At 58.1% G+C, this 19,632-nt stretch overlaps 1 protein-coding gene and 1 long non-coding RNA gene across 9 annotated transcripts; one reads left to right on the forward strand and one right to left on the reverse strand.

The window, feature by feature from the left end:
* Window positions 1–1,014: 1,014 nt before the first annotated feature.
* Window positions 1,015–18,627, reverse strand: LOC103672097 (SLAM family member 6-like). Of its 8 annotated transcripts, none has more exons than XR_005836234.1 (7): window positions 18,274–18,627; window positions 12,050–12,442; window positions 10,179–10,475; window positions 8,517–8,657; window positions 8,233–8,324; window positions 3,022–3,384; window positions 1,015–1,322 (listed from the first exon to the last, which is right to left on the reverse strand). XR_005836234.1 is itself a non-coding variant. In XM_040635851.1 (6 exons), exons 1-6 carry the CDS (start codon window positions 18,392–18,394, stop codon window positions 3,241–3,243), a joined length of 1,188 nt encoding a protein of 395 aa, XP_040491785.1. In that variant the 5' UTR covers window positions 18,395–18,627; the 3' UTR covers window positions 1,015–3,240. The 8 variants fall into 8 exon arrangements, 3 of the variants coding, with proteins under 3 accessions (XP_040491785.1, XP_040491787.1, XP_040491786.1); XR_005836235.1 differs by having other exon boundaries at window positions 1,015–1,393; XR_005836236.1 differs by having other exon boundaries at window positions 1,015–1,410.
* On the forward strand, window positions 6,355–8,519 carry LOC121103943. Its single transcript, XR_005836238.1, has 2 exons — window positions 6,355–6,494; window positions 8,253–8,519. It is a non-coding gene; the product is annotated as an uncharacterized LOC121103943 (long non-coding RNA).
* Window positions 18,628–19,632: the final 1,005 nt, after the last annotated feature.

The raw sequence follows: 19,632 nt of genomic DNA on the forward strand, positions 1-19,632 counted from the left end.
CCTTTATCGAGCAGCATCTCTCACAGCTGATGCTCCGTGGATCCCACTGAGACTGTCTGATGCAGGTAAGTCGGGTGCCAGTGTGAGGACACGGTGAGTGACAGCGGCCGAGCTGTGCTGTGTCCTCCCCACGAGCCCTCCACCGCGTCTCGCTCTCCCCGCAGGGCAGCTCATGGGCCCCGGGCTCCCTTCCCTGAAACCCTATATGGTCACAGTATCACCACCTCATCCACGCCCTGAGTGTGAGCTGCTTAGGGGGGACCCGTCAGCCCCCAACCCAGACCCTCCCCGATGGTGGACTCGCTCCTTCCACAGACAGTGCATGAGCTCCCACTGCGCGCCGGCCCTGCTCCGGGGGCTCACGCACGTGCACGAGCGCACCCAGCACACCCCCTGCCTTCCTCCTGTATTAGGAGGCGAAAGGCAGTGCGCGGGAAGCAGAGCAAACAAGGTGAGCAGGGCTCGGGGTGAAAGAGCAGGCGGGGGGCTCAGCACCTGGGAGTGTGGTTTCGGGGTTACCCCAGGAGATCAGAGCAGGCTTCCTCAAGAAGGGGACTCCTGAGAAAAGACTGGAAGGAGGTGAGGAGTGACCATGGACATCTGGGGGAAACCCTTTCCTGCCCAGGTGACAGCCTGTGGAATGGCCCTCAGGTGGGACTCTGCCCGGCCTGTTCCAGGAGCAGGAGGTCTGTGTGGCTGGAGCGTACGTGAGCCCAGGTGGCCAGAGGTCGGACGTCATCTGGACCGTGAAGGACACACAGTTCGGGGCGTGAGCACTGCCCATGACCAGGGAAAACAACAGTCCTGTGTTACGGACAGTGTTCCAGCTTCGGAAAGGTGGAGGGTTTATCAGGTCATGAAAGCATAGCTCGGCTTTACCACTCACGTCAGACAAGGAGAATCCCACACCCAACACAGGACAACACCTGCTAACCCACGGGTTACAGTCAGTCACACGCAGAGACCTTAACTTCCTAAATTTAATATTAGCAAATAAAATCACAAGATACCTCATGATCGCGTTGCATTTATTATAGGAATACAAGGACCGTGTAACCAGGAAATTCATTAGTGGAATTTACTCCAGCAGCAGAGGGAAGAAGTCGTTCCCGTTTACAGAGCAGGTGCGGACTCCCAGGCACAGCTGCACGGGCTTTCCATCACCTTCTGTAATCCCCAGGAGAACCCACAGAGTCACACGATCCCCTGTGTCAGCAGCGTCGTCCGGGGTGGGATGGACAGCTTTACTGGGAAGGGTCAGACAGTAAACGTTCTTGGTGGCACTGGCCATGTAGTCTCTGTCCAACTGTCCACTTCGGCCACTACAGCGAGAAGACAGCCCAATACCACACCGCAATGACGTGACGTGTTGTGTTCCAATAAAACTTTATTTCTAAAAACACACATGGACTAGATTTGACCAATGACTGTAGTCTGCCAAGCCCTTATCAGGAGGGTATAAAAATTCACATCAGTGGCCCTTCCCCAATCTCACTGCACACTTGACCAGGGGAATTGATCTTCTTAAGCAGCTTCTTTAAAATAACTGAATAAACAGAAAATAATTCAAACATAAACGCAAACGGAATGTGTGTTAGAAAGTGCTAGGAAGCACACGCAGGCATTTAGAAAGCTTCTGCTTTTGGGAATGAATTTGCTCAGCAGTTGGTTTATATGAGTGTTTGTTATAGGCTCTTTTCCACAGGTGAAGGAACGTGAGTCAGGCTTGAAGAATCAAAACTAGAAAAATTAGATGTGCTTCTGTAGGTTTCCTTTATGTATTGCTGACATCTACCCAGTTAAAGGACTCCTGCTCAGTGCCTGCTGGGAGCCGTGTAGAACGGCCGGCAGGTGCCACAGAGGGCGGGGCCGGGAATGGGGCTGGCAGGTGGAGAGTAGACCACACCCATTCACTCCAGGGCAAGGCTGAGAAAGATGGTCCAGGAAAGGACTGGAAACAGGAGCATTTGCCCACGATGCAGGAGAGGGTGAGATGGGCACCCCCGGCACGCCCCAGCATCCGGGAAGGAGGGAAGAGCGGGCAGCAGGTGCAGTGAAGGGCAGCGCAGGTGGCACAGGGCACAAGGGGACAATGTTGGAAACGCGGCTGGACAGACAGCCAGGGACCAGATCCTGAGTGGGTGAGACTTCTCTCCTGAGTGCCATGGATCCTGTGGGGAGTGGGGGTGGGAGCGGGTTGGCTGTAGGCAGGGAAAGGACAGGAGGGCCCTGCATTTCTGAAAGCTCCACAGAGCAGAAGGTAGAGGGGGATTTGGAGGGGAAGAGCGGGCGCAGGGAAGCCCGTGAGGAGGCTGCCGTGGTGCCCGGAGCAGGGGACGGATGGGAGAGAGCTCGGGCATGCGGACACTCCAGGCTCTGCTCCTCTCCCCTTTGTCCTGCTCCCCCTGCACTGTCTGCCCGGGTGTCTGCTCCTGGGGGTGGGGGGTCCTTGCTGGCCCAGGAGCTCCAGGAGCCGGGCCTGGGTCTCCTTCTGTGTCCTCCACTTGGTCTAGGACGTGACTGAGTCCCACGGTCCTCCTGGCGGGAGTGCAGGGCAAGTGGTGGAAAGGGTTTTACCCAATGTGGAGTTCTAACCCTCGGTCTCCCTCCTGGGGTTGCTGCTCACTGTTCTGATGTCCGGTTTCTTGTTTGGTTTCTACCAGCTTTTGGGTCCCTTGAGAGTTTTTAAACTAGTTTTTTTTTTTTTTTTGGTCTGGTTAAAAACATTTCTGATACAATTTTTTATTTCTAATAATCAGTTTTGCAACAATTTGCAATTGAAGATGGTTTTCTGTTATCTCTTTGGTTGGCTTCCTGCCCCTCCCCCATTTCATGTGCTTTTTATACTTTTTACAACGTTTTAGCTACTTTTTGCTAAGAGGACGTCTTTAAAAGTTTGCTTTTATGGTTAGGGCATCAAAAAAGATGGAAATACTCTTAAGGAAGATTTGGTTTTTTTGAGAACCCATTTAGCCAATTTATATTAGATAAAGCGGTTGTTGGAGTTCCTGACGGGCTCACCTCACCACACACAGAATCTGAAGACTTCCTTCTGGGATTTTCCTGTGCGAATGTGACGTCTGCTGTATACCATCCACTCATTTCCCCGGTGAGATTCGGGATGCTGAAACCGCCGTCTCCGTCACGGAGAGGCCGCTCCTGGAGTTTTCCTCCAGCTCCTGCCAGTCAGGACCAGTGGCCTCACGCTCCCAGGACACCAGCATCCCTTCTTTCTCAGGCTCAGAACGCTGACCCAACTCCATCTCTCAGCCGTTCGGGTCCAAGGAGAGGGTCAGCTGCAGCGGGACGGATGCCCCACGGTCCTTTCCAGGGGGCGGGAGGCAGTGGGGTCGAGTGCAATCTGGACGCTTGGTGAGGGAATAGCTACGATGGGGAAGAGAAGGGGACAAGCATGACGCTGCTGTAGGACCTGCGGTCCCATTGCATCACGGGCATGTTTGTAAGGGGAGCCGCTCCGTTTCACAGACGAGGAGGCCAAGCTGCAGAGCCTTGCCTAGAGCCCCCACTGCTGGGTCAGGCACCGGTCTGTCACCTCCCAGCCTCGGGCGCTCTTTCCCCCGCGGCTCACAGCCAGCGTGGACTTTGCTCTAATCCGGGAAAACACTGCAAAATAGGGAAGCTGATAAATAATCACCCGGTTTCCCTTTGTTTGTGTGCGACACGAGGAAACAATTTCAGCTCTCCCCTCTCCGGCCCGTGATCCCCAGCACCCTGCGGCAGGGCGTCTGGCCCCGCCCCTCCGAGGCTGCTTCTGACTAGGTCACTCAGAACCCGAGCGATTACAGATCCAGCGGTCACAGTCGGTGCTGGTCGCGCAGACCTTCTGCTGGCCTGTGCTGTGTGACCCTTGTCTCTTTCATGAACTCCCCTTGTCTGGTACAGTCTGTGCCCCGTTGGGTCCTCAGCCGGCCTCCTGCAGTCGATGCTGGACATGCTCGGCGTGGCTGAGGCTGCTGAGGACACAGTGGTGGCCGAGCAGACCGGGTCCCTGTTCTCACGGAGCTCCCAGCCTCGTCCGGGAGCCTGCGCGGGGGGGACAGGGACTCCAGGTGAGTTCAGATAATTACGTGTTCCAGGAAGGTCATGGACAGGACGTGGCACAGGTTTCTTATCTGTTGCTCGGCATGTGAACTTCCTTCCCTCATTTGAGGAATTGTCTCCCTCATGAGGCACAGTCACCGTCCCCCCACAGAAGCAGGAAATGCCGGGTCCCCCCTGGCCCCCGCCTCCTTTGCAGCTGAGATAGCCCATGACCGGGGCTCCTGGGGCCAGATACCCCCACCCCAGACTTTCATCCTCGAGCTAGTGATGCGGGAGCAGGGATGACAGGGTCTGTGCCGCTGGCAGTGGTTGTCCCCTCAGGCAGTGGAGGCAGCCGTCCTGGGGCCTGGCAGGTGTCCAACTCCGTGGGGCTGGGGTGGGAGCTGTGAGGTCTCTGCCACGGGTGACCCCCTGTGATTGGACCAGCTCTGGTGCCATCACTCCCGGTGGAGTTCCTGCAGAGCAGGTCCCGGTCGTCTGGACCCTCACTGTCTGGCACCTCCTGGTATCCTCTAATACAGACATTCGACTGGTTCTTTCAGTACCTGTAACCTAACCTGAGTGATACTTGGGATAATGTGACATGATGGACAGATAGACAAGTGGCCGGGCTTCAGGAAAAGCTGGGAGGGAGGGAATTTCCAGAGACCAACCGTGTAGTGTAGACGGAGACTGGAGATCACTCAGCGGGGCAGGTGACGTGCGCACCTGTGGGTCTGCCAGCCACCCCACTCCTGCCTGTCTGTCTGTATCATATAGAAGCAATTTAGGAAGGGATATCTCACAGACTACAGAAGAGACTCTTCACTCTGAGAAGGAGATGGAGTTCCAGTTACAGGAAGACGGAGAAAAACCACTGGAGAGACGTTGGTGCCACAATCCTTACAGGATCCGTGTTCCTGGCGTTCACGCTCCAAGTGCCCTCCTGGAACTCACAGGACACATGGAAAAGGACCGAATCCGATCCCATGAAAGGCTGGGAAGGGCTCTGCATTCTGGTGGTTTCTGCCAACAGTCCTGTGTCCCGCCTCGAGGACACGTGCAAATATACGTCCACGAGCTTTCCCCTCACAGACTTACAGAGAACTGCACTTAAATATGAGGATGTGATATCATGTCCTTCGGTTGTTTTCAATATTATACCTTTATTTATTTACATATTTATTTCAAGTGTGCTCCCCACCGAACGTGAGGCTTGAACTCACAACCCAGGAATCCAGACCTGAGATCAAGAATCAGAAGTTTTACCAACTGAGCCCCCAGAAGCCCTAGAAATTATCCTTTGAAATAATTGACAGCAGTAGCTCCGTTAGTTCTGTCAACTTTGACTCTTGATAAAAACGAGTTTATCTTGAGTCGGCCCTGCCCAAATCTGCTGGACTCATGTCGTGTTCCCAGGAAAGAGTCTTATGTGTCAGAGTTGAAGGACAGAAAGGACATCCCTGGGAGAGCCACCTGGCCCCAGCCACGTCCCTGTCCTTCCCCAGCACGGGGGACGCCGGGCAGCCTGGCTGCAGGAGCAGGTAATGTGACGTCCCCGTGGCCGAGGCAGGGACACCTGTCACCTTCTCCGGAGCACGTCTGGTCCCCGTGGTTGTGGGCAGCCCAGAGCACACACCCAGGTCTGCTGGGGGCACAGGTGGCTGCCGGGGCCGTCCTCACGCTGCCACGCTCACAGTTCTCTGAGATTGGGGACAGACGCTGTGCGGGCACAACAGGGGCAGAGCTCAGGGGACAGAGGAGCGGCCTGGATGCAGCTGCTTCTCCAAGAAGAACCCCAGCTGGGCTCCCTGCTGGCTCAATCCCCCCCCACAGGCTCTGGGACCCGGGTCAGGAGCCCCAGCATTTGTGGGTACAGCAAGGAAGGAGAGAAAATGTGTCCCTTACGAAGAGGTGACCTTACAGTATTTTTCATGGACTCAGGTGAATGGCTCCCACGTCTCTCGCAATGAAAATATGCACATTTATTTCCTGATTACATAGTTGATACTTGCTTCTGCTTTCCTTCCTGTGGGAGAGGAGCTCCTGCTCTTTCTCACCAGGTCCCGGGTACTACAGAAGGGGAAGTGGGCACTGAGACCGCAGGGGGAGAGGGCGGAGGAGGACAGAGGGGCAGGGGTGAGGATGGGGGAGCCTGGCCCCACAGCCCCAAAATTCGGGAAGGAGAGCTGAGGGACATGTGGGCCGCTCTAGGGAACTCTGCCTATTTCCTGTTCAGTAAGTACCGGAAACAAGTAAAGATTCCGGATTTCTTTCTTCCCTCCGAAATTGTGAAAATGAAATCCTGTCACTGCAGCGGAGGTGCTGGGCACGGGGCCTGAGACTTTGGAGGCGCTGTAGTAGCAGCCCTGAGTGGGGAGCAAGGAGTGGGGGGGGGCATTTCCTGAGACAAGGAAGCCAGAGATGGTGGAGGACGCAGGTGCTGAGCGCAGGTCGGTGCGGAGTGGGACCCCCCACTCGGGGGCCAGTGGGGCTGGAGGGCAGGGATGGGGCTGAGCAGAAGGCATGGGGCGGGGAGGCTTCCCTGGGCATCAGTGGTGTCACTGGTCACTGAGGCCCAGGGGCAGGGACCCCAGAGAGAGGAGGACACGGGAGATGGGAAGGGTCCTGCCCAAAAGCTCAGAAACCCCACCCTGTGAGCGAAGAACAGCCCTGGGAGGACAGCTGAGGAGTCTGGGAGGGCGACAGGTGGGCGGGGGATCCAGGACAGAGTCAGTCAGGGAACCCGAGGTGACAGGTGGTTGGAGCAGGGAAGGGGAGTCAATGGTGTCACCTGCAGGTCACTGCCAGATGCTCTAGAGGTCCCGGTAAAGTGAGGCCAAGGTGGCGGCTTAGGCGTGGAGCAGGGGCAGCACAGAGACCAGGTGAGGGCTGCAGGGAAGGAGCCAGCAGGGTCAGGGGGAGGAGCCAGAGAGAAGAATGCTGGAGATGACATGTCCCCGAGAAGGGACTGAAGTGTAGGGAATAGTCCTCACTGGGTCCCCGAGGAGCTCAGCGTCCTCCGAGGGCACAGGAGAGAGAGGGAGGCAGGTGTCTGTCAATGCAGTCAGTAAAGCTAACTGTCAGGAGCTAGAAACTTCTGCTTTTTCCTGAGCAATAAGAGGCTGGGCCACGTGCCAACAGGACAGGACAGAAGGGACGTTGCCAGGATGCAGGACAGCCGAGGGTTGGAGAGATAGGTCCTGGAGCTCCCTTCACTGGGCTCAGTCCCGCCTCCTGGGCTCCCAGCTGTGTAGCCTGGAGAATAGGCTTTCTGGCTCCTTCCACTGATCTGTAAAGTGGGCACAAGGATCCCCACCTCACAGAGAGTCCACGAGGACCCTGTGAGTTAGCGAGCAGAACGGTCAGGACAGTGCGAGTCACAGAGTGGCACTCAGCCAGCGCTCACGGTTACGAATTCACAGGGTCTGTAAAAGCTCTCAGCACGGGACTGACCGCTGGGTGGTGTTCAAGATGGTCCAGGCGGGATACTGGGAATTCACCAGGGCTCGTCCCAGGGGCTGCGGGTCTGAAAGGCAGTTGGATGTCGTAGAGACCAGGGGCAGAGCGGGGGCCGTCTGGGGTTGACATGTAGCTGAGGCTGAGCGGTCCTGGAACAGGTTTGTTTACTCAGTTTCCCCCCTTGATCTACCCCTGTGTGTGTCTCACGGTGACCTTGTGTGGAACGATTTAGCACAGAAATAACTGATGGTGGATCCATCCATTCCCTGTTCAGAGCCTCAGAGGTGGAGGAGGCAGGACCCGAGCTGCAGGCGTCATGCTCACGAGACAGGTGTCCCCGGAGGGCAGGATTCTTCCGCTTCTTCTCATTAAATCGTAACTGTGGCCTGGCCTGGCCTGCTGACCTCACTGTAGACAGTGGTGAGAGGGTTCTCCTCTTCTAGATCAGGGGCACCCCTACCCTGGAATGCAGACAGAGGGCTCCTGGAACAGCTGAGGGAGAGAGCTGCCCAGAGGGACCCGCACAGACCCAGTGCTGCTGACATGACCTCCCCCAGTGTCCAGCACTGCATGGGGCCTGAGGAGAACTTTCTTAGTGAATATCGCGTTGTCTGGAAAGGGTTACCGAGGTATCCAGGCCAGATCCTGCAGATGACTGGGATTGACAGACACACAACCAGGCACAGAGGGACTGGGGAGAACCCAGGCTGCCCCCTCCCCCAGCCTTACCCTGTCCCTCCTGTCTGCAGACTCCCGCTGGCTCAGCTCTGCATAGAGGATGTCACCATCCGGGTCCCTGTGCTCCTCCTGCGATCCTGCACCTGAGTCATGCACAGACGGAGCTGGAGTCTGAGCCTGGAGACCTGGACCCTCCCCCGCCATGACCCCACGGCCATGGCCACAGCAGCCAGCCTCCTGCAGGACATTCCCTGAGCCGCAAAATGCAGGAGAGAGCTAGCTCCAGGAAGAGTGGGGGAAGGATGGGTCTGGGCTCAGGAAGAAGTGCAACCTGCCTCTCCCAGAGTCCACGTTCTTCTTCTCCCCACGTCTCTTCCAAAGGTACAGCCCAGCTCCCAGGATCAGCAGCACGATCGCAACAGCCACCAGGATGCCTGGCAGGGGGTCAGCAGTGGTCTGTCCATGTCGATCTGTTTCTGTCGCACAGAGGGAGTGAGGAAGGTTAAGGCAAGAGAGCAGTGAAGCCGCCCGTGGCCGCGCACACAGAGACGTCTGAGGAGACCTGGTCAGAAGCTGAAGAGGGAAGAGCACGGCAGGTGCTTTCCCTCAGCCAGTGAGCGAGCTCCTGCTTCGGGCCGGGGTGCTGAGAGGAACGGGACATGGTGCCCGCCCTTGAGGAGCCCCTCAGCGGGGGGAGGGCTGAGAACAGGCCAGAGGCAGCCATCCAGAGCCATCCCAGGGCACGAGAGCTTTACAGCTTGCATCCAGGTCTTCAGGGAGGGCCTCCTGGAGGAGGTGATGGAGAAACCTGGTCTTCAGGGAGGAGTAGGAAATTACCCCATTATTCAGGGTGGGTGCGGCATTCCAGGAAGGAGAGCCATGAACAGGAATGTCTGTGTCAACTCTCCAGCCCTGGGAGCTGCCAGCACCCACTGGGGCAGAAGGGAGAGGGACCAGGCAGGGGGAGCCGGGTAGGAGGATGAGAGGGAGGCAGGAGCCTCTCTCCAGAGGGTCCAGTGGGTCACTGAGCCATGAGCTTCCTCTGGGATCAGGAATGCTGAGGCACCAGGTTCCCCCGCAGCTGGTGGAGGAGGGGGTGGAGGGACGAGGGGGCAGGCGGGGACCCAGGTCATCATTCATTCAGGGACACACTGACTGTGAGCAGACTACCCGAGGCCGAGGGTGGGACAGGCATGCAAAGGAGAAGCAGACACGGCCCCTACCCTCCAGTGTTCAGGCTGCAGAGGAGACTAATCTCGGCCCAGAGCATCAGCTCTCCGTGTGGGGCCACAGACCACTCCGTAGAGCAGACGAGGTGTGAGGGCAGGAGAGCAGCAGCTCCTGCAGGGCCCTGAGCTATGGAGGCTGAGGAGCCCCTGTGCAAACACACTTAATGCTGGAACTGCACCCAGCAGCCGTCCTGTGGGACTGCAGGGGTCACAGGCCCCGGAGCAGCTGCAGTGAAGGGGTCCCTGGACGGGAATAAGTGGGGGAGTGGAGGACCCTTGACTTGGAGATGCTGAGGGCAGAAGGAGGGGCCTGAGCAGAGGCTGGAAGCTGAGGAGAGCAGGACACACCCTGGAACGCAAGCAAGCAGGTGGGTGTGAAGCATATTCCTGAGACCAGAATTGGGCAGAGGAGCCCCAAGCCCTGTGTCCTGCAGGGAGTTCCTGGCTCAGATCCCTCCGAGGGCACAGAACGCTGATCACCCCCCCAACTCACTCTTCCTGAAAACCACCCTAGACACACACGGGATGATGGATGAGGGTGGGAGAGGTACCTGCTGGTGTTGCCTAGACCAGCAGGGGTGAGGGGAGGAGAGCAGCTGGGGAGGGACAAGAAAGGGCAGAAGCACATAAGATGTGCCTGCCGGCGTCTTGGACGGGGTGACCCGGTGGCAGGTGACAACTAAAACATGGTGGGACAGGAGCTGGGAACCCTCACCCACGGCCGCATGAGTTCAGGGAGAGCCCCTACCTCTGGCAGGATGCACTCACCGTGGCCACAGACGTCCCCAAGGACCCTGGTGGCAGTTTTCTGGTCCATCTGGTTGCTGACCACACAGGTGAGGCTGGCGTTGGGCTGGCTCAGGGGCAGGGTCACAGCCAGCGTCCAGGGGTTGGGGGCTGGTCCCACGGATGGTCTCTGTTCCTGCTCCCTGGGGAGGCCCTCGCTCTCCCAGGACACGGTCAGGTTCTCCCTGGTTCCCGTGGTGTCACACTCCACGGTGACGTTGCACCAGCCTGGTGTGAGGGACGGAACCGTGGCCCGGATCTGGGGAAGGGGCACGGGCGCTGTGGTGGGAGAGACAAGAGGACAGAGGCTCACGTGAGTGGAGAGCATCACAGCTCCTGCTTTCTCCTGCGGATTCTCCCTGACGCTCTGGCTTCCTCCCCTGAAGGATGGTGACTGCATTTTCCAGATAACTCAGAACAGACCCAAATATACAGCAGGTGCCAAAAAGGAAGGGAGACCCTGACCTGAACTCTATGTGTTTTCAGTAGACTGAACAATTCTTAAAAATCTCCCCTGAAAAAATAAATGCTAGCGCCCCATCCCAATCCCAATTAATTGTAAGAAATGGGCGTCCCCTAGAAGAAGAAGAATTTGGGACTGGATTTGTCCTTGTCCAGGCCCCAGTCCTGCTTCTCCTGCTCGGATGGTGCCTGGGACTGCGCAGCCCATGGAGCAGATGGTCATTGGCCGCTATGGGAGCCCGGATGTGGACCGTGGGCTCCCACCGGGAGATACTCTGCTGCAGGACACATTGGTGCCCCTACGATTGGCCACCACCAGTGTGGCTGGAACGTGCACTGAACTTGGGGTCTATACAGGAACACAAGGGACAGACCGACAGTCAGTCTGGGGAATCTCGCCGACCTGAGCTGCACAGGCCACTCTCTCTGGAGCAGGATGTCTCCCTGCGCAGGGGGAGTGCGGGGAGAGAGAGCTGCTCACTGAGCTTCTGAGGAAGGGCTGACTGTGAGCGTCTCCTACGTCTGTGGAGGGTTAGAGCCGGACCCGTGAGTCTGAGTGAGCTGCCTTGGGCCGGTGCTGAGAAGGACAGGGGACGGGGTGGGGAGAACCACACGTGGGCTTCCGCATCCTGCTAGGTGACGAGTGTCCCCAACCATGTCCACGAGCTGACCCTCAGAACCTGCAAGTGTCTTAGGTTCCATGACAAAGGGAAACCGAGGCTGCTAACCAGCTGACGCTAAACCAGAGAAGGTCTGGATTCCCAGATGGGCCCCATGTGATCACAGGGTCCGCACAAGTGGAGGGGGCAGGAGAGGAGGAGGGAGGGACTCAGGGCCAGAGGCACTCATCCCTCCAGTGCCGGCTGTGAAGGGGGAGGAAGGGCCACGAGCCAGGGGATGCGGGCGCCACTAGAAGGAGGGACAGGAACAGAAATGGATTCTCCCTGGAGCCTCCAGAGAGGAGCAGCCCTGCTGACACCTGGAGTTCATGGCCGAGCCTCTGGGGTCTGAGTCCTGCCCCGCAGCCCAGGAGGACACTCAGGTGGTGGTGCCGTCAGCCCCTGAGGGTCAGTCACCTGTTACAGCAGCACTAGACAGCTGACAGTCACACTGAGCACCCTGAGTGCTATGGGGACAGTGAGTGTTATGGCCAAGTCCCCATTTCTCCCCCCCGCTCCGTGTTCCCCTCCTGAGGCACAGAAGTGATTCATCCCCGGTGAGATCCTCAGCTCTGCCTGCGTTTGTGCTGAACACATGGTATCTACTTCCAGGGGAGAAGATAGAGTCTGATGTCTGCAGTCTGGAAGGGATCCTGCCATCGGGGCGCATGGACACTCTAGGGACAGAGTTAGGTGGTCAGCTATGGGGCTGGGGGAGGGGCCGCCACGTACCATAGACTGTCAGGGGAAAATCCTGGTCAGTTTGTGTTTCCTTACTGTAGCAGACTCGAGCCCGGTACAGCCCGCTGTCCTCAAGGGTCAGGTTGTCAATCCTCAGGGTCGTTGTGTTGAACACATGGACCCTCTTCTCAAACTTGTCCTGGAAGTTGAACCATTCTGGAACATCTGACTCTGGAATGACCTGCAGTATGGCTGTCCAGTTGGACCCTAATGCAATGCCCCAAGACATCTTCTCCAGCTCGACTCCTGGGGGTAATTCCGGACTTCTGATCACATGAAACAACACAGAATCTCCTTGCGTCCTCTTCAGAGAAACAGGGATTCCAGAATCCTCCACTCCGGAACCACGGACTCCAGAGCTCTGGGTCATAGCGCCGCAGACGCCTAGGGCAGAGGACACAGGAAATGTGAGAGGTTTTCATTAGGAATAAAGGAGGAACCCCTAGAACCATCTGCTTCATGAGATCCATCCCGTGTGCACCCCGGACTCTTGGAAGGCGGGAGAGAGCCGTGAATGGGAGGCGAGGCTGGGATCCCTCCTGGTCCCAGGGTAGCGTCCCCTTGAACAGGTCCTGCTAACTTGCTCACCTTCGGTGCCCTGACCCCTGACAGCGCGAGCAGAAGTTCAGGAGAGGTCGGAGCAAAAGCACAAGCATGTTTTCGCTCCATACCGAGTGCATTAGTGCAGGAGGCAGCTTCTGACGGGGCTGCAGAGACCCTCCAGCCCACAGGCCGGGCATGCTCTGCCCCTGGAGTGGGGGCCGCCCCCGGGACTGGCCTCTAAGGAGCAGAGTGCTGCTCACATGATGGATGGCCCTCAGGGACAGCAGGTCCTACACGAGGGTGACACCGTCTTGCTGTCACCCTGTGTCCTGCTCGCTGTGACGATGCCGTCGGCCGTGTTGTGGGTGGCCCTGTGGAGAGGCCCCTATGGGGAGGGATGGACGGCAGGCTCTGGCCAACAGCCTGGGAGGGATGAGGCCCCAACCGGGCCCACACAAGCTGTACAGGGCCGGGCTGGACAACACTGTTACCAGGTCCCTCCTAGCACATCGGGACACAAATGCCATGGGTCCCCCTGGCACGGCGATCCATGCCTCTCATCAGAAATTAAATTGGCCAAAACCTTGATTTTGGTCTCTCAGCCTCCAAAACCGTGAGACAGTGATTCTGTTGTTTAAGGTGCCAGGTACACTGTCTTGTTTCGGCCCCAGGAAACTGAGGCAGGAGGCCAGGGAGTGCAACCCCACCCCTCGTGGACCCGGTGAGGGGTCCTGAGGACCCAGTCCTGGGCTCTTGGCCAGCATGTCCACGAGGCGTGAGCTCTGGGTGACACAGACCCAGGTTCAAGGTCCAGATCAACCCTTTACTGGCTGAATGGCCTTGGGCGACTTCCTAAACTGCCTAAGCCTGGAGCTCCCATGTGGGAACCCCGGGGACGAAGGGTAAGCGTGTCCATGGGGCTCTTGCCAGGATTCAGTGTGACGAGACATGAGAAAGCACCCACAGGAAGTGTCTCCTTCTTGTCATCCTCACTGTGTCAGGGCCTGCGGTGGGCTTTACAGGTAGCGGGACCCACCTGCCGCTCGCTCATCTGAGACCACACGTTCTCATGAACGGGATCCCCATTCCCCACGTGTCAGCGGCTCTGTCAGATTCTGAGCAGGACAACCCACCGAAGCCGGCAGGTGGCAGAGCGTTGTCCCCGTTCCGAGGATGAGAAGCTCTCATTTCAGCCACACTCAGCAGCTTTTAAACTCTCGAATTTTAAGCAGATCGTGCTTTCCAGTAACGGCGGGATGCTGGAGGTGGAAACGCAGCCTCTCCCCAACCTCTGAGCCCTGCTGCCCAGTTGCCCTTCCCACAGGCAGGGGCTCTTCCAGGTTCCTGTGTGTCCCTCCAGAGGGGGTCTCTGCACTGACAAGGGCCCATGTGTGTCTCCTCGTGCACGACCCCACACCGCCCGCTGCTCTGCTCTGCCCTCATCTCTGTGCGGCTCGGGTAGGGCTGCACCTGTGACTGCTCGCGGGGCAGAGCCTCATGGACAGCTGCCCACGGCCCCACGTGGCTCTGGTCCCTCCACGTGTGACGGGCAGTCACGTTGCTCTTGTCGCTGCAAACATGGTCCCGCTTAGCAGCCTGGGGTTGGCCGCTCTGAATACACGGATGGACGTCAGTCACACGCGGGGCACATATGTCACACTCGTGCACGGAAGTCACAAGGTGCACATGCATCACACGTGGGGGCACACATGTTATAGGCGGGGACACATAGTCACACGTGGGGCACACACATCACACTCGGGTGTATATCGGTCACATGTGAGTGTGTGTGCATCACACACATGGGTGTAGATGTCGCACACGGGAATATATACAACACAGACAGGTGCATAGGTACCAGGAGTGCGTGTACATGTGTCACACACGGTTCTGTGGACAGCACACATGGTGACTGAAGGTTTCAATCTTTGCAAAAGAATAAGGGAAAATTATATCACGTCATCTTCTAAAGAGCATTTCTCCTGTACATGAGCCCGGTCATCATGTCCTAGGACTGTTGATCCCCTTTTCTGGCCGCTGTGAGCTGTCTGCTCATGTCCTCTCCCCATGATTCTGTTTTTCTTTTTAACATTCAGGAGCTAGACCTATTTTAAGAAAATTAGCCTGTTTTCTATCGCAGTTTATATAAAGAGTTTCCAGTTTGCGTTTCACCATTGTCTTGGACTGATGGCCCTGCTACTGTCCTCATGAAGCTAAACGTACGGATCGTTTAAGGCTTACTGGTTTATCTCTGGCATGAAAAGATCACCCCTCAACATCAAGGTGTGCTCCTAATTCTCTCTCGTTTCCTTCTAGAACCTTCTTGACTTCAGCGTCCTGTGTGAGTCTGACGCACAGGGAACGTGCTTGGGTCTCAGACCGGGAGGTCTAGTGCAGCAGGGCGGTCGGCACCCTGGACGGGAGGGTCCGGGAGGCATGAGACCAGGTCCTCTGTTCCCTTGAGCCCGTGGATGGGAGCAGTGACCTCCCTGCCTCCAGCCTTCCTCTGGGACGGGGACACAGTAGCAGTGCAGCCCTCCCAGAATGCGTGCTAGGATGTCAGGAGAGGAAGGCGTTCCCATCCGTGTGAGCTGCCCTCATGACCACGATGGTGATTCTTGACCGAGCACACCTGGGACCAGCTGGCCTTCCCAGGTGCCAGGATGGAGTCCACATCTCTCCCCAGCTGCCCCTGTCGGGGGCTCCCCCTGGGATCAGGGATGGGCCCCCGGGACACAGACACCCATGGCGCGATCCCATAGGTGGCCACGGGAGTAAAGTCCAGCCGGGGCCTTCCTGAATGAGAGGACACTCCTGGCCGTGTCCACAGCAGCTGGCTTCCGTGGTCCCTGTCACGTCCCCCATCACCAGGTGGCTGAGACCCCCGAGCTGCTGGGCAGAGTGGTGTCTATCGTGCCCGGGACTCGGTGTGGGCATGTCCGCTCCCCTCGGCGGGTCGTCTCTGGATTGTGAAGTGTTTGTGTCATCCAAAGCTATCCTACGGATTCTGGGGTTGATTCCAGCAGAAGTTCGAGGGGTGCCCCCTCCCAAAAGTCAGGGCCATGAAGATGTGCATCCTCTCTGTGCGGCCGCAGACACGCTAGACCCGTGCACACACAGGACATCCGCGTAAGTCGATCGGGGTTCCTGGTGGCCTGTGAAGGGTGGACTCTTCCTGCGACTGGGCTTCCTCATGAATTAATGCACAGAACCACAGTGTCCCATCACACCCGCGTCCCCACCACAGTCCTCACAGCCAGGGCTCGTCTCGTGTGGAAATACGCAGAGTCTGGTGCCCACAGGACGCAAACCCGAGTCACAAAAGTGGCCCTTGTTCCAACAGGGGGGACTGTGCCTGGGGCTCCCGAGGGACAGCAGATCCGGCCCCAGGGTGGCCCCTGCCTGCGGGCTGCTCCCCAGGAATTCCGAGCCCACGTTGTCCTTCCTAGTGCCCCCCGCGTGGGTCAGAGGCGTCTGCCCCAGGGAACAGGGTGACAGGAGAGGGCGTTTCTGCGGAGCTCGGGCAGCAGCTGCGTGGCCCCGGCCAGGCTGCTCGCCAGCGGCTTCTCGGCAGCTCCCCGCTGCAGCTCGCGGTCCTGAGCGGCCCAGGCAGACCGGGGTCTACACACCGGGGCAGGAGCCGGGGTCCTGCAGCAGGGGCTCTGCAGTCCCAGCTTGGCAGCAGAGACGGAGACCGCAGAGGGCCAGGGCATTGCAGGGGAGCCTTGGAGAGAGCATCTCCTCCTTCCTTGGGGGCCATGGACGTGACAACAGAGAGGCCAGAGCTCTGGGTTCTGAAAGGTCTCCAAACAGGCTCCCCACTGTCCGTCCCTGTCAGGATGCAGGACGAGGACAGGACAGGAGGGAGACACAGAGCAGAGGCCTCGGAGAAGCCATAGGTCTGTCCCATCCAGAAGGAGACCCCCAATATCAGATGTCACAGTTGGAGGGCTTCGAGTGACCTTTCACAGAGAACGGACTCACTCAGGGGGGAACTTGTCATGGGTCACACAGTGCAGAGCCAGACCTGGAGCCAGCTTCCTTCTCCCCCAACCCCGTGCCTCCCCTGCAGGGAGCTGCCCTACAGCTCTCCCCCTACCCTCCCTCTGCCCTGCCCTGCCCTGCCCTGCACAGAGGTCCTCCCTCCCAGTATTGCTGTCTGCTCAGAGGGGTCCAAGCAGTGCTGGGTCTCACGCCCCAGCTCTTGTCCCTGGAGAGGGGACTCAAGTACTCCACGGGCTTTGGCAGGGACGTGAGGCGAGCTGAGGGTCAACCAGCAACTGCTGGGAAGGGGGGAACCTGGGAGAGAGGAGGCTCAGCCCTCAGGCTGCAGGGGAGGAGCTGCCCAGAAGCTGGATGGTGAGCCTCAGCCTGAGCAAGTGGGAAGCCCACTCAAGATGGGGGAAGGCAGGAGAGCGCTCAGGTCTGCAGAAGGTGCTGAACCCAGAGAAGGACAGAAGAGCAGGGGCGGGGCGGCTGTGAGCAAGAGTCATTGTTTATTTAAATAAGATGAAAGTTAACCTCAACCATCAACATAATTTTTTTTTCCATTTCTCTATCCCTTTCGTCCTCCGCCCTTTCCTCCTCCCTCCCTCCCTCTGCCTTCCTTCCTTCCTTCCTTCCTTCCTTCCTTCCTTCATCTTCCAACCTAGAGTTATATGGAGGAAAATGTATGTAATTTCACATATGTCTCCAGTTCAGTAAAATTGAGAAGAGGAGAAGGCCCACATGTTGTTGACAGAAAGTTACCTTGTTAAAAAGTTCTTGCAAAGCTCATTTCTGTTGCGTTATCTCCCTGTTCACAAGTGTCCTGTGATTCCAGAAATTTCCTAGAATCCCTGCAGCTCATGGAGGGGCTGGTGCGCTCACACCAAGGATTATAAACAATAAAACCTTTCCAAGCTGTCCCCAGAATTCACAGTTGGAGATCTCACTGTTTTCTCATTTGTTCTTACTTAATTGTAACACATATGCAGATAGTCTCAGATGAAGTAAGAACAAGGAAATCCGACTCTTGTGAAAAGAGTCTTTGAGTTCCCTTTTTGGTGCCCCCTCTGCTTCCCTCCTGCCCCCACCCCACGGGGCACCCCCACATATAGCCCAGGTCAGCAGTCTCCTGTTCGGAGCTCGCCCCTACACACAGCAGGTGGGGCCAGACCCTTGAATTCTGGGGGTTCCTTTCCTTCCTTTGCACACAGATTGTCATTGGACTCCGGGCCCTCATCCTGCCCAAGGAGCCGGACTAGAGTGGCTTCCTCCAGCTCAGACAGGGGCTCTGGGCCGGCGCCTCCTGCACACAGCAGCTGCAGATGCTGCCGGGTCCCCTGGGCATTGCAGGCGGGGTGCCTATCCCCACCCCTGGGTCCCCCAGCCGCTCCCTTATCTCCTCCATCCCTCTCCCCAGGAGGCTCTGTGCTCTCCTGGCCTCCCCCCTGGTAGGGGTTCCCTTCATGCAGCCTGGCAGGCAGGGCTCAGGGTTCCCAGCCTGGCCTCAGCCACCAGCTCCCTTTGTTCCCTCCGCTCACCCTGGGCTCTGAACCAAATGCACGGCGTGTGCTCGGTCATCACAGAGCTGGTTCTCTGGTTCTTCAGCAAAGACCTGAGAGGGCCCAGGGGCTCCTGCCTCCCGCCCACCCAGGGGCCCTCCCTCCCAGGGAGCCCGGACCACTCACTGAGGAGAATGCTGGTGAATCCCAGGAGCCAGGAGGCTCTGCCCAGGTGGGGGTCTTCTGAGCAGGTGCCCATGGCTGGCGGCCTCTCTGCTGGCTCAGCCTGAGGTTGCACAGGAAACATCCAGAATACAGATGTAAGAAGGGAGGAAGGATTCTTTAACCGGAAGAGCCCTTAGCTCCTCCATACCCCAAGGGCGGGGCTGTTAGTTCCTGGACTCACTGTCCAGTCTAGAGCAAGCCATTCCCATCTCTCCTGTTACCTCTGCACCTGCTCTGAGGCCTCAGGAAATAATTGCAGAATAAATGTAGGAACAGCCCCCCTCTAGGAGGCCCGGAGCTGGAGAGGCCCCGTCCCTGTGCTCACAACCAGCTGGGTGGTCTCCCCTCCCCAGCCTGCACCCCTAGGAACCCTGACCTGCGTCCCTGGGTCCCACTCAGACCAGGCCGCCCTGCTCGCCAGCGCCAGCCGATGGACAGGCACAGAGTCACATCCTAGAGCCAAGGACACAGGGCCTCTCCTGCTTTGGGCCTGTCCTCTGTCTCTACACCATTTCACGAGTCACGTTTCCTTTCTGATTTTCTAGGAACTTCCCTGTCAGTGTCTAAGTGAGAAGCTAGGAACTCGAGAACACAGCACTCCTGGGAAGTGTCCCCCCCACACCCCAATGCACATGAGGCCATGTCCCTAGTGCTGTTGCCCCAGGGCTCTGTCTGTGGCCTAGGCCGGCCCTGCCCCCACACACAACACCGAGCCCACCCCCACCGGACCAGCGCCACAGCCCCCCTTCCCTGTGAGGCTCTGCCAGCCCTGGACCCGCGCTCACACACAGGCAGGGGTGGAGAGGGACGCGTATCTCTGGCCCCAGGCTCAGTGGCCTCAGACTCATGGCCACCTATGGAGGCTCAGGCCTGGCCTCTTCTTCCCAGATGGGTTCCCACAACCTCTGAGAACCCTGTCCTCCTGGGGACCCGAGGGGAGCAGCTCCATCACTCATCCCCGGCCGGTGCCCCGTTCCCCGCCCCCCTGGGCTCCCCCTCAGCTGCTCAGACCCTCAGATGACAAGGCTGGACCCCAGGACTGGCCCAGGGGCCCCGCACTCAAGGTGGTCAGCCTGGTGGCCATTAAACCCACTTTCTGGATGTGAGACCCAAGTCCTGAGGGTTTGGACCACCCACAGAGGTCACACAGCAGAGCCAGAGTCAGGGTCTGGACTCCTAACAAGGAGCTCTGAGAAATCCTGCCTCACTGCTGCTGTCCCATCCCATTGTGTGGCCTGCAGCAAGTCACCATGTCCCGTCTGGGCTCCCCCGACCTGCTCTGCGCCCCTCAGACCAGAGAGCACTCAGCAGTGCCTTGTT

The sequence above is a fragment of the Ursus maritimus genome, unplaced genomic scaffold, assembly GCF_017311325.1.
Source record: "Ursus maritimus isolate PB19 unplaced genomic scaffold, ASM1731132v1 scaffold_2, whole genome shotgun sequence".
Classification (NCBI taxonomy): Eukaryota; Metazoa; Chordata; class Mammalia; order Carnivora; family Ursidae; genus Ursus; species Ursus maritimus.

Coding starts and splice junctions, on each gene's coding strand:
- LOC103672097 (XM_040635851.1), bottom strand. CDS start 18,394: ATGTTTCCTGTGCAACCTCAGGCTGAGCCAGCAGAGAGGCCGCCAGCC. Junction 8,325..8,516: donor GAACGTGGACTCTGGGAGAG/GCAGGTTGCACT, acceptor TGCATGACTCAG/GTGCAGGATCGCAGGAGGAG. Junction 3,385..8,232: donor CTGCAGACAGGAGGGACAGG/GTAAGGCTGGGG, acceptor TCCCCATCGTAG/CTATTCCCTCACCAAGCGTC.